We start from the raw sequence: 13,148 nt of genomic DNA on the forward strand, positions 1-13,148 counted from the left end.
GTGTAACGCCCGGGAGTTTGGTACGGAGGCTGCGGGGTGCGGTTTCTGGCTTCTGCTATTGGGAGGTTACGAAAAGGGACCGCAGGGGGTCTGAGAGAAAACATGACTCCGTATCTTTCGTGTCAACTCTCAGAAATGTTAATATGTGAGCGGAAGAGTCACGATTTCTTTTCAGAAAGCTGTTTAGGCCACATGCATCATACATTTGTGAGCTGGCTGGCGGAGAGCGATGGGAAGCCAATATTTACCCATGCAGTCCTTACCAGCAGTTGCGACGTGTGTAAAGCTGGGTTCGCTTTAGCTACGTCCCTTCCTCCCACCTGCTGCATCCATACGTTGCTCGTTGCCTTAGGGCTGTCCATGCTCTCCCCAGGAAACTTACAGCTCATGGCAGAGCTGTAAACTTCTCGTGTAAAATTTGTTGAGGCGAGAGCATGCCTGCCCTGGGACCCAGCACGGCGTCCAGTGGATCAGCCATGCATTGCGTTGCTATTGGTATGCCTGGTGGTCTGGGAAGGATTCAATTTACAAGACATTTTTCTGTTTAACAAAGGCTTCTTTTTCTGTCAAAACTGAGAAAGTGACAATTTTCGTAACAAAAGGAAGTTCCTTCACTTTTAGACAGCAAGAAAACCCAAGCGGGTGGTTTAGCTTTCCCCAGAATGAGGTTGGCTGTCAGTCAGAATATGCCACCCAGTAATGAAGGTCGAGCAGGGAGATAATTTCATGTGGCTATCAATCTCCTGTATTAGCAGCAGACAGTGATGGAGCTGAGGTGGGCTGTCTGTTTGTATCGTGTTTGCGTAAGGTCAGGCAGTGAGACAACAGTCGCTCGCAGTCAGCGGGGAAGTGCAGGCAGGCTGTGGTGCGGATGCCGAGGACAGCCTGAAGGTCAAGGCTGACAGGATGACAGGCGTCAGAGCGAGGACGATGCCTCCTCGCCTGTCCGGCTCCCGCCTCAGCGGCACGGCCACCGCACCGCAGCCAGGACGGGAGCAGGACGACTGCTGGTGGGAATGCATCTCCAGCTCGGAGCTGGCCCTGTGGCTGCGGCAGGTGAAATGGTCAAAGGCGGATTTGGGGGGGGGTTTGGAACCCTGTTGCTTTATATGTCAGGGTTTGGTCTTCCCGCCTCCTTTGGGCTCGTGTAGCTTATTCAGACCCCTGGAAGCCTGACATAATCTCTGAGAAGGAAGGCTGTAAATCACTGCTATTTGCATGACAGTCCCCTCAATTTTTGTGTTAAGTTCATCCTTTTCCAAGTAAAAATGGAGTTAAGTGTAAATTCCTTGTCCTAAGTTTCACCTCCTGCAGATACCTGAATATGTAACATGCAGGCTGTCAGGAAGGCAGGGACCAGCCAAAGATTGCTGAATATCTGCATAGTCTTCTGCTGCCTAGGTACTGGCTCTTCCCTAAGACTGAGGAGCTCGAGGCTTTTTCCCTGTTGTGGTCACTAGTGAGTTGATAACAGGGGTTTGTCCACCAAGTATCACTGCATGCCTTTTGTAAAGTCCTGCCGTGATGAAAGCTGTTGTGATTTCAGATGTGTTTAGCTACATGACAGGTAAGAAGGCATAGTGTTGTTCCAGCATCTGATGGCACACATTGTGTGTTTATTGATGTCTGTTTGCGTTTGGTACCACCACCATAGTATTGAGGCCCTCGCTTCCTTTTATCGATAGTCCTCCAAAAAATAGTGAAGGCAAGAGGCAGCAAGGGTTTTAAAAGGACATCATGATTTTGGTACAATTATGGAAGGTTTTACATGATCGCCCAGGTCTTTCTCTGCCTTCTGTTTCCATGTTTGTCGCTGCCCTCACGTTGGAGGGCTGTGACAGTACTGCCAGCGTCGTTTGACACGCAGAGAATGTCAACACAAAATGATGTGTTAGAGGAACCTCGCTGCTTCCCTGTCTGTGCACAGGAGAGGTGTTGCAGAGCAGAAAGTTGAGCTCAGCTCTCCCAGACCCAAAGTTAGCACCTAAACCTTGCGCAGGGGTTCCTGCCCCTTTGGAAGGAGTGGCTTTCAGGAATGACCTTGGTTTTGCATGTGCCCTTTTTGACTTTAGACCTATAACAATTTTATTTTTAAACTTTAAAACTAAAACCCACTCTTTCTGTGCTTGCTAATCCAAAGCTTTAAAAAATAAGACTAAAATACTGATTGTATGTGTGCTAAGTATTGGCAGTCACTGAGCTTATCAAAATCAGGATGCCGGACTGAATCCCCTCCAGTCTAATAACAACTGAACAGCATCATTCTCTGTGAGTTGTTAGATGACTATTTACCCAAGGTCCAAGCAGTTACAAGTCTCTATATTAATTAATTTGGTCTATCAGTGACTTGCCCTTTCATCTATAAGCTGCGTTTTACAGCATCAAACTTGTTTTCAAGAAGTAGCTCTTTCATTAGCTAACATTAGCGTTAGCTTTCATTAGTTTTTTACAACTGTAAGCCAACAGAAATTATGTTATTGTCATAGAGCTCAAGGAACTGAAAAGCCTGCATAACATATTTGTAATTTTTGCATTGTATTCTAATATGTATCTGGCTGTTTCACATAAAGGCAAGATTTCCATACAGCTCGCTAAAAAAACAAAACAGGATGTATTTGGTCCCTTAAAAGAAGTAGTAAATATGTGAACACTTTATCACAGTATCTTCATATGCTTCCCGTAGTACTTTGTATTTAGTTTCCACACCTCATTCAGATGAATCGCCCTGGCTGCAGTAAGGCAGGTTAAAATCTGTCAGGGCGTTAGTGCCGTAACCTTTCGTTAGGTGCCGGCTCCGTGTCCCGACCTGCCCCGTGATGAGTCCGCGGTGACACGGCGTGCGTTACGGCTGTCTGTCGGATAGGATCCGGCGTCTGTGCTGAGGGGCGGTGGGTTGCCAGCCACCAGCAGATAACCAGCTCTGTGCGGCCGGCTGACGTGATTCATTGCAATGGGTGTAGGATGGCAGTGCTCAGAAACCATCCGGTTCAGCCGCGGTACGTCAGGGGTGCAGATCGCACATGAGAAGCGACGAGCCGTGACTTGGCTCGGCGCTGCGGCGTGGAGGAGAGCCCAAGCGAAATGAAGACAGGAGTTGGGAGGATGAAATGGTTCCCGTGCTCCGTGACATCTTGAGCAGGCGGCTGGGGCAGCGCCCAGGAGAGCAGGCGGAGGGCTGGGCTGAACAAAGGGCTTTCAACCGGCTTTTCGTGCACGGTGTGAATTCCCAGGAGGAAGGGGAGTTGGGGGAAATCGATGTTGGCTGAGTAAGCTTTTTTCCAGGGGGTCTGAACAGGTGGGCTTTTTCAGGTTAGATTTGCTGGGGGACACGCAGGAGGCGCTGGGCAGGCAGCTGTGGTCCTGCCCGCATCCCCAGAGCCAGTCCCCATGCAACCGGTGGGGCTTCGCGCAGGCAAGTCTTTCTGCGAGGGATCCTGTGAAAGCCTATCCTGACACATGCCGTCCAAGGCACTAATCATCGATGTTTACTGTATAGCTCATATGTGCTGCACCTGGCAACCAGCAAGGGAGCTGAAGGCAGCACGTGTTTTATATTTGAGTTGTTACTTAAAAAATCAAATTATTTGCATCAGTTTTTGACATTGTTTTTTTTTCCTTGGCTCTGCATGCCAGGGCTCACAGTGCGTGCAAAGATCTGTTTGCTACGTGTAAGCAATATTTTCCCAAGTGAAAAAAAAGTGTAGACAAGTTAAACATAAAAGGTGTAAAAGATGATATGTCTTTTCATTTATAAGCCGCCATGGTATTTCGCACAGGCTTATGTCAAAGAGATTAACCCACTGGAGCTATACTGTATATTTATAATTGCATACAAATGCATGCTATTGCTTCATATATTAGTCTTTGTTAAAAAATCATTTTGATATATTTGTTTTAGCAGCATAACTAGCCCTGGGGGCACTGGGTATAATTAGAAAAGGGCATGGGGGGAGGCGGGGCTTGTAGAATAAAGCAGTGGCCTTAGGATCACAGGTCCTAATTATAATTTATAATTAACCCTGGAATTTGCACAAACCATCTAAGCCAAACAAGGACTATCATTTTTGCTGTTTAAATTGCAACCCTTTTTTTTTTTAATTTCACCACCTGCTTTGTTGATGTTGTTGTTTTTGTGGCTTGAAACTTAAAAACAAGGGGGGATTAGAAAAGCAGCATTTAAAACTTTCCATCTGAAAAATTTACAGTGGGAATTTACTAGTTTAGAGCCAACATAGCGAATCTGCAGCAGAAGGAGTGAGCTGAAACTTGTTTACTTATAATTAAAGTTTTCCTTATTTATTTTTTTGCCCTTCTACTTCCCCCGATGCCCACAACTTCTGCCATACACCTCAGGTGTCCACGAGCAGGAGCTATAGAGAATTGGATGAAATTGTGTCTCCACACATATGGAGATGTTTATGTTGTTTGGTGACCCAAATTCGTAGACCCAAACCCATTTTGTCCCTCATGCATCTGTATATACCATGTACATCCAGAGCTTTCTTTCATCCTTTTGCTCTCCTCTCGTTCCCCACCACTGCTTCAGTGTTACAGTGATTGCGTGTGAGAACATCCATTTTCTCCAGCTGCATTTTAGCTAGCCTTGCTGCAGAGATGCTGCTCGCTGGAGGAGTCGGTGCTTCTGTCCGTGAGATCAAATAGCAGATATCAAAGTTGAGCTGGGGACCTTTGCTGGAAACAAAATTGCCAGTAAGCATCAGAACAAGCTGGTATGACTTGAGCTTCTCCTGGGGATTTTTTTCAGCCCTATCAGCCATGTACTGGAATTGTCTAGAGCACAGAAGTGAATCTTAAATTATATGATGCGAAGCTATATACCACTTGCGTTCTTGCAAAAGGGAAAATAAATATGTTCCCTCAAAAAGATTACATTTTCAAAGTATATTTGACTTGAATATTTAATTAGGTTTCAAAATTATCGAGCTAATAAATTAAGTGCAAGGCTTTGGGTAGTGTTTTTCCAGTTCTATGTATATCCTGCATTTGTCACTAATTAATGAGTTCCTAATGCTTCAGCTTCTGGGAAGATGAGCAACAAAGATTAACATAACTAGAAAATCTGAAGATGTGCAGCTGGGTTATACTATTTGAAATTTGACAAAAACATTGGAAGTATTATTATTTGTGACATGGCTCAAGATGGGGGATTGTGAGGAAAGCAAAGATGACAGAACTGGTGCTAACCACTGTGACAACAACTTGAAAAGCAGCCGACATGACATCTTTCCTATCATGCTGCCGAAAATGTCAACTTTGTGAAGGACAGTGAGAAAATGGTTTGCCGAAAATTTGAAAGGTAGATTCAAGAGATGCTCATCATGTCAGATGCGATATAGTCCACAGCTGGGTGAGAAAGGGAGTCCTTGCCATGGTGATGGCTCTCGGTTGGCAGGCCCTTCCAGACATCCGCGCTGCTCCGAAAATGGCTACAGCTGACCTGTAGATTGTCTCAAGTTTGCGGTAGCACGGTACGTGAGAGCAGTGTGCATTTACACCCTGAGGGCCCTGCATGGAGGGAACGATGGCCAGAGCCAGCAGGTTGATGTCCTTCTGGCTCACAAAGACCCCAAGAAAGGCAAAGACCAAGGGCTTAAGCCTACATGGTCTACGCATGCCTCAGTGGTGGGGTTGGCATCCCTTGGGGCATTGTGACTTGGGCGAGAGCTGCGTTAGTCAGAGCTTCCCTCTTCAGAGCCCACCCTTTGTCTTTGGGAGGACCAGTGTTTTCAAAGCGATGCTTCCAGACCCACTGCTGCCCAGCCACAATGTGACCGATGCTGTCACATCAGCCCATTTCGGGTGTCCACCGCGAGTCCTTATGTGGCGAGTGCTAAATAACTGGTTCTGGCAAAGCTGAAGCCCTTTGAATACAGTGAGAAACGGCGATTCGTGTGAAGGGGCTGCGACCCAACCCGAGCTGTCAGATCCTGCCATTAAATCTCACCAGTTGAGGTTATTGACCCAGCAAAGGGTAACATAACTTTCAGACCATTTCCAGTCCATCAGCAAATCACTGCCAGGGCAGGCAGCTTTTCCCACCTCGTTTGTCAGCACTGATACAATTAACCTAGTGACACTCTGTGAGCTGTTATGGGTACAGGGGGAGAACTGAATGCCAAAAGTCAAATGAGGTCTCCAACCCTGCCCCTTAATGTACGGCATTTATTGCAGTCTGCCTTGAATGATCTGCTCTTCTGCTTGGGAGCAAACCAGGCGCTGTGAGGTGCACAGCATCACAAAAGGCATGAACGTCTCTGAATACTAAATATTTTATGGAACTTTGGAATAAAAATATATTAAGCATGTTCAGACATTAATTTTTGCTTGACATCTAATTTGGTTTTTTGGTGGCTTGCTCATTTCTTCAAAATAACTAGTCCTAATTAGGTACTAATGAGAGCAGATCCATACTTCCAAAATTGTTTATGAAATGTGTTCCCCAGCTGAGACATTTTATCCAAGTTTCAACCTAAATCTTTTTTTTCTTTTTTTTTCCCCTTAATACACAACTGAATTTGGCAAATAATCAAGTAAAGATTTCTGATTAAATGTTGTTTAAATTTAAATACATCCCCTGATATTCGAGTCTTTTTCTGTGTCCATGTTGCAAGTTGTATTTAATGTATATTTAGCTTTAAAATTTTGCAGTAAATATCATGTACGGTTTGCAAGTTCCTCTTCTGAAATATTTTAATGGTTTATTCACCTGTGTGGGAATATCAGAGTTCATATTTATGATATTAAGAACTTACTGAATGCAGGGTCAAGGAGAAGTGATTGTACGGATTTTATAGCTTTTAAATTTTTTATAGCTTTTTTTTTTTTTAAAGTTTAGGGCCTTTGATTCTTTAAGAGGAAAATAAAGCCAACCAATTAACCCCTGACAGGAGGTTCATTAGAAGCTTTGTAATCCCTTGCCAAGTCTTTTGTACAGCCAAACCAGTCTAGTACTGCGGATTTATGCAGCTTAAGCTGAACACTGGAGGAGGCCTTTAAGTAAGAACATTTGTTCAATTTTAAGACATCTTACATTACCTAAAGAGCGCCTGTGCTGGCAGAGCTGCCCAGGAGTACACAAAGCTGTAGGCTTTGCTCACCGGCAACGGGAAGCGGTGCCGTTGATTGTCTGCCTGGCCGGTTTTGGTGGATGGGTTAGACTCGCTCTTTCCTCTCGCCCAGGATTCTGCTGCACGGCATATTTTTCCGTGTGGGTGAGAAGGAGGGGATTGCTGCTTTCGGCTCTTGGGTGGGTTGGCATCAGCAGAGGTACAGGGTGGAAGAGCGCAGGGACCACCACATCATCCAGCCCCGGGAGAGCTTCAGCAGGGTTCGCCTGCACACTGTGCTCTGTGAAAGATGAGAAATACCCCAGGGCAGCAGGACCTGGGTGTCTCACAATGCACTCCTGTGCACTCCTGAAATATAAAAGTGTCAGAAATAGTCTGAGAAAATCTTTGATAAATTGTATCAATGCGTTAATTTTTGTAACTTAAAATTAAATGACCAAAAAGGCATTGCATTTTCAAATACAAAATGCATGTCACTCTCTAGGCACATTTCAGCAGAATGTACTGAAGATGGTTCACTTCAAGAAATTGCTATAATGGGGTGATTCAGCGGTTATGAAGGAGTGCAGAATTTTATATTCTGTTTGTACATACGCCTGTTGTCGATATTCTTTTATACTGTGAACTGTGTGAAATTACCAGCCGAATTTTTCTGCAGAAATTCAGTCCCTATTTTGCCAGCAATGGGCCCAATCCTGCAGTGAGAGCTGGCATTGCGCTCCCTGTCATATTTAAAAGGGGATTCTGCTTTTTCCAACTTCTCTATCACAGTAAAAATAAAGGGGAGGGGGCACCACATCCAGATTATCTCTCTGAGAGAGGATATTTCTTTATTTCTTTATTTTTGATACCCTGGCAGTCATGCTGCCTTGACCACCCGTGTCTCAGTGTGGCACATCCTCTGTCGTGGCTCTCATAGGTGGTGACGTCCCTTTCCGAAAGGGCAGCGTGCTATGTGCTGTGGGGATGAGTTACCAGGGTGGCGAGGTGGAGTCTGAGTCATTCGTGGTATTTCTTCTCCAGGCCTGACGGGATAGGAACTGTGACCGTAGACGAGAAAGAGCGATTCGAAGAGATCAAAGAGCGGCTTCGTTTGCTTCTGGAGAATCAGATCACACATTTTAGGTAAAGGCAGAGAGCCCAGGCTGAATGTGAGAGGACTGATTTCCTCCCATCTCCCTCCCGTAAGCAGCAAAGCCAAAAGGCAGGTTTTGAATGCGTATGGGAATGTTGCCTGAGTGGCACAGACCTGCACTGGGCAGTGAAGCTTCCACTGTAGCATGTTTGTAGCTGGCAAGTGATTTTACATGTATAACCTTTAAAGGATATTTCAGACCATCTTGCACCCATAGGCATGGTAATGCTGTGGATTTTTTCTAAAATTCAACACCAAAAAAAAATTCCCTTATCCTGATATTTCTCTGTTCCCCTCTGCTCAGTTATTACCCATGCATTTTCCCTTCTCCCTAGTATTCAGACAGGCAAGGCTTTCCACAGGAATGTCACGGTCTAGAAAGGATGGATACTGCCCCCACAAAAAGGGGTAAGCTGCCCCCTGCACGCCAGCCGGGTCCCGGGCAGGCTGTGCACGTTTGCACGCAGACGGGTGATGTGCATCCGCACGCCGAGTCCCCGCGGGAGCCCCTTGGAGCTGCCACTTGCCAGGAACAGTGGCTGGTTCAGCCGGATACCTACAGCCTGGTGCACCGCCGGGTCTCCGTCTGGAAGTCAATGTCCTTTCCAGAGGGGCTTTTTTTTTTTCCATTTTTACAAGACGATATTTAACTCTCTCCTAGGAGATCTAAAAACTCAGCAGGTGACACCCAGATTTAATAAGCCGCTACAGCTATCAGCTTACTGCCCTGTATTCTGTTTTGCTGGTTTAGTGTCCACACCATCAAACCCTTTTGGAAAGTTACCCTGTAGTAAGACTGCTCATCCCAGGCAGAGGGACTAGAGAATTGCTTGGGCATATTTAGGAAAGCATCTTTATAGCTCTGGAAAGGCTTGTTCACATACACCTGATCTGATGGTAACATGATGTGATTTTTCTAGGTACTGTTTTCCGTTTGGCCGTCCAGAAGGTGCACTAAAAGCTACTCTATCGCTGCTGGAAAGGGTAAGCATAAGAATAACAGAGAGTAGTTACAATTACCTGTATTCATGTATTCTTCCATCTATAAAAGCTTGAGGAACTGTTGGTTTTGCATAGGGCATGAAATTAATGACAGTTTACATTGAGGTGTGGGGGTTTAGGTGGGGTTGTTACCTCTCCTGCTTCAGCTCGAAGGCGAGTGTGTAGCCTGGCCACTAAGGGCAGCACAGCCTGCTTCTGTCTTGGTAGTTAGGGGTGGAGGATCTCGCTGGCCAGCATCTGTGCCACAGACCCTTATAAGTGATGCCTGACTGCTGTCCGGTGAAATTCCCCTCTCAATGCAGACTTGTTCCCCCCAGACATATGAAACCTGCTCACCATCACCCTCCCCATCCCTGTTTCAGCCTTCCTGCTGTTCCGACATCCTTCTCACTTCTGCTAACCCACAGTATGGCCAAGCCCAGACCTAAACCCAAGTCAATCAGCAGAGCCTATGACGGGCGTAACAGTGCCTGGCGCTGGGCAAGTTGTGATAGATCTTAATGTCGTGCCCTAAAAAGTCAGAAGCACTGATTGCAGGGCATGTTGTAGGTTATAGATACGGGAGGGGAATGATACGACAGGGGTAGGTCCCACGTCTCAAGCTGGCCAAGGTGACCTTGTAGTGGATCCTGCATATTGTACGCATACTCCGAGAGCCGCACAGCATGATTGTAGGAATGGATGTATGTGCTGGGCTTGGAGAAAAGCAGTTCTGTGTGCCCGATGCCACAACAAATCAGATTTTCTTGTGTCAAGGTTCTGATGAAAGACATAGTTACTCCGGTCCCTCAAGAGGAGGTAAAAACAGTCATCCGTAAATGCTTGGAGCAAGCAGCTCTAGTCAATTATACTCGACTATCAGAGTATGCCAAAATTGAAGGTAAGGCTCTTTCTTTGTGGAATTACAATTTTGTTATGTTTCTAGGTGGCAACTGTGGCTGGGAGCTATTTAAAAGAAGCTCATTTGCTATTTGTTCACTTGTCAATAAAACTGATGTGATTCTGAATCATTTTTGTGGTGTTGGCTTTGGAAGCAGTTAAGAATGGAAGCTATGCAAAATGTTTCTTTTTCTGGAAAAGAGAGGAAACAGTTAAAAGGAACTATAGCTTTTTTTTTTTTTTTTTTTGATCGTTAGTGCATTTGGCCAGTGGTGTAGTATTCAGACTCATGTCGTGGTTTTAGAAAACAAATTGAGAAGTACTTGGGATGTCATCTTTGCAGCTGAAGGTATAGTGCAGCTAATTGCTTGTGACAGTGGAGTTCAGGAAACAAATGAAAAATAAGAAGCTGAAAAACTGTTTAATCTAGGCTTAATCATTTGTAGCCAATTTAAAATGTCTTTTTTCTGGGAGTGTTTCATTGTCTTTGCAGTTTGCATAGCAGTCATTGATCAGTGATCCCGTACTTGCATCAGATTTCTTTCTTGTCACTCTAAATCTGGCATAGCTGATATTATTGACCTTTTAAGTTATGGGAGAATAATAACCAGTGACCAGAGACACATGTAGCCATCAAAAAGACATTTTAAAGCTTGCTCGAGGATATGTGTTAGCTGAAGCTCTACGATCCAGTCGTTCTTTACATGTTAATCAGTTTACGTTGGTACCTTGTTGGCTGCTATTCCCAACTTGAAACTCCTACCCAACTTTATCCGAGTTCCCAATTGCTTAAACCTGTATGTTCCAGATGAATGGTATGTTCTGCTGTAGACTTTGGGTTTCTGTCATGTGTGATGTGAAGCTTTCCCACAGCTGAGATTATCATTGTATGCCTCTAGGACAATATTGAGAGGAGAAAAAAAAAAAAAAACAAACCCAAGCAAAAAACCAAAACTCCCTTTGATCTGTTCTTAGTTCTTGTTTACACGAAAAATTGGGTTATTATACGACAAATTGTCCAGGTTCTGTACATGACATGTCCTCTCTTTTTCCATTTTTTTTCTGTCTAACGATGCAAATTGTGTACCAGTGGTAATGAATTCATTGTTATGCATCCAGTGAGAAACACTTAAGAATTGGGCACTAAAAGGATGTTTATCAACTCTTGACTTGGTAATGAGTGACAAAAATAGAGAAGGGACGAAGGTTTCATAAGCACTGTATTATCAGGCAATTTGTCGAAGTACTCAACTTCACAGGATATTTTAATTGGTGTATTCTGTAAAATGCAATGTTTAAATATACTTGATGAGGATGGAGAAGGACTGAGAATCAAAACAGCTTTTCTGTTGATGGATGCTTCTACCCAGGGCTGGCTCCCTTAGGTTCTCTGTGTAAATATCACTAACTCGTTGGTAAGATTTGCTCTCTTCTTTCAGATAAATCTATGCAAAAACAAACTTTATGATCTGTAAGTAAAAATGCATTCATTTCCAAAGTAGAACAGTTAGTGTGTACTTTTCCTTTTGTGCCTCAATTCTTCTTGGTTGTGTTAATTATCTGCCCTCTTTTTTGCACTGTGACTTTTAGGTCTGGGAATACTTTGAAGCAACAAACCTATTTTTTTCCAGCTACCTTTTCAGAGAAATAGTTCATTCCACACTACCTGCTCTCTTCTGCTTTTCTTCTCCTTTATCCGTGATTGGCCACAGCCACTTTTTGATACTATCTCTATAAAAGTGGTTGTAACACCAATTTCCAAGCATGCTGGGATTGTTAATTCGAACAACCCAACATCCGCCAGCTGCATGCATCAGGTTTTCTCTCATGAGCATAGTCCACTACATGTTCAAATATTTCCTTAAAAGAACAAATAACAAATTTGCCTCAGTGAGATGTGTTCCTGTGCACTGTACATGACTTTGAAATTTTGCTTTTGAAAGCTGACCTTTGAATAGCCACATGTTTAAGAAAGTTTTGTCAGAGACACAGAACCAAATCAGTGGCAGCAGTGCTGGAGGCTATGCTTATGAAGAAATACCTGTGAAAGCCTTAGATACTGAAGGCTGAAATCCTTAGTATCTCGGAGCCTTAAACCAATGAAATTCTATTTCCCTCTATTCATGACGTTTTGATCATTATATTCTTGCAAACAGTTCAGAGCAAACCTCTAGTGTCATGGTCACAGCCTCTCTTGTGACTCATGGGCATGCTGAATGGTTAATCCGGTAGATCTCCAATTTTAACCCTCCTTTTTTTTCTTTTTTCTTTTTTTTTTCTTTCCGTTTATCCTGTGTGTATCCCAAAATACTCTACGGCTACTTTCCTTTTAACCTAATATAAAGTTTTCCTCTGACCTATAGCCTATAACCTCTTTACCTCTGACCTAAGCCTCTTGCATGCCCAAATCCTCTTTTATAGGGAAAAAGAGAGAAATGTATGAGCATCCTGTCTTCTGCTTGGCCTCTCAAGTGATGGATTTAACCATTCGTGAGTACCTACCACCCTCCTCTCCATGCTGTCCTCACTCTTTCTGTTTTCATTACCTCAAGAAAGTCCAGATCCAAACCAACTCACTCTCCTTGCTTCAAGTCTTTTAGCATTGGCTTGTCTGTTGCTTCTGTCTGTGAAACCCAGTGTGAGAAGTCCAGTCACTTTTTATCAGCCTAAACCAGGTTAGACAATTAACCCATCTGTTTGTGATAAACTCAGATCGTCTGTAAGTTTTTTCAGTTCTTCTTTATGTCCGTGACCTGAATGCATTTTTACTTTGCTTCTGTGTAACCCCAATTTGTAAAGTGCTTGTCACTGGTACACAATCAAAAGGTAGCAGCTACGTCGGGGAGAAGTGAGCTAGAGGTCAGATAAAGGACACTTGGAAAAAGCCATCCCTTTGCCTGCGTACAAGATCTTTACCCAACCCTGTGTATAAGATCGTATAAGGCTGTCCTTTCTCTGTACATCAGATCTTACATGTCTCCTGTCTGTTAGCTCTCGAGCGGAAGGATGCGCTATACTTGCTCCTCGATTTTTTTACTGACTGC

General features: G+C 44.2%; 1 protein-coding gene across 12 annotated transcripts in view; it reads left to right on the forward strand.

The window, feature by feature from the left end:
* CADPS (calcium dependent secretion activator) overlaps positions 1-13,148 on the forward strand; it is a 220,195-nt gene that overhangs the window by 140,609 nt on the left and 66,438 nt on the right. For 7 of the 12 annotated variants that reach the window (XM_086470046.1, XM_086470045.1, XM_086470044.1 and 4 more), the window contains 3 exons: positions 8,112-8,213; positions 9,144-9,207; positions 9,982-10,105. In XM_086470046.1, coding sequence (XP_086326172.1) covers positions 8,112-8,213; positions 9,144-9,207; positions 9,982-10,105 — 290 coding nt within the window. Of the gene's footprint in view, positions 1-8,111; positions 8,214-9,143; positions 9,208-9,981; positions 10,106-12,525; positions 12,595-13,148 lie in introns of all 12 variants that reach the window. The other 5 variants (XM_086470043.1, XM_086470042.1, XM_086470041.1 and 2 more) reach the window with 1 other exon arrangement.

The sequence above is a fragment of the Leptosomus discolor genome, chromosome 9, assembly GCF_034619465.1.
Source record: "Leptosomus discolor isolate bLepDis1 chromosome 9, bLepDis1.hap2, whole genome shotgun sequence".
Classification (NCBI taxonomy): Eukaryota; Metazoa; Chordata; class Aves; order Leptosomiformes; family Leptosomidae; genus Leptosomus; species Leptosomus discolor.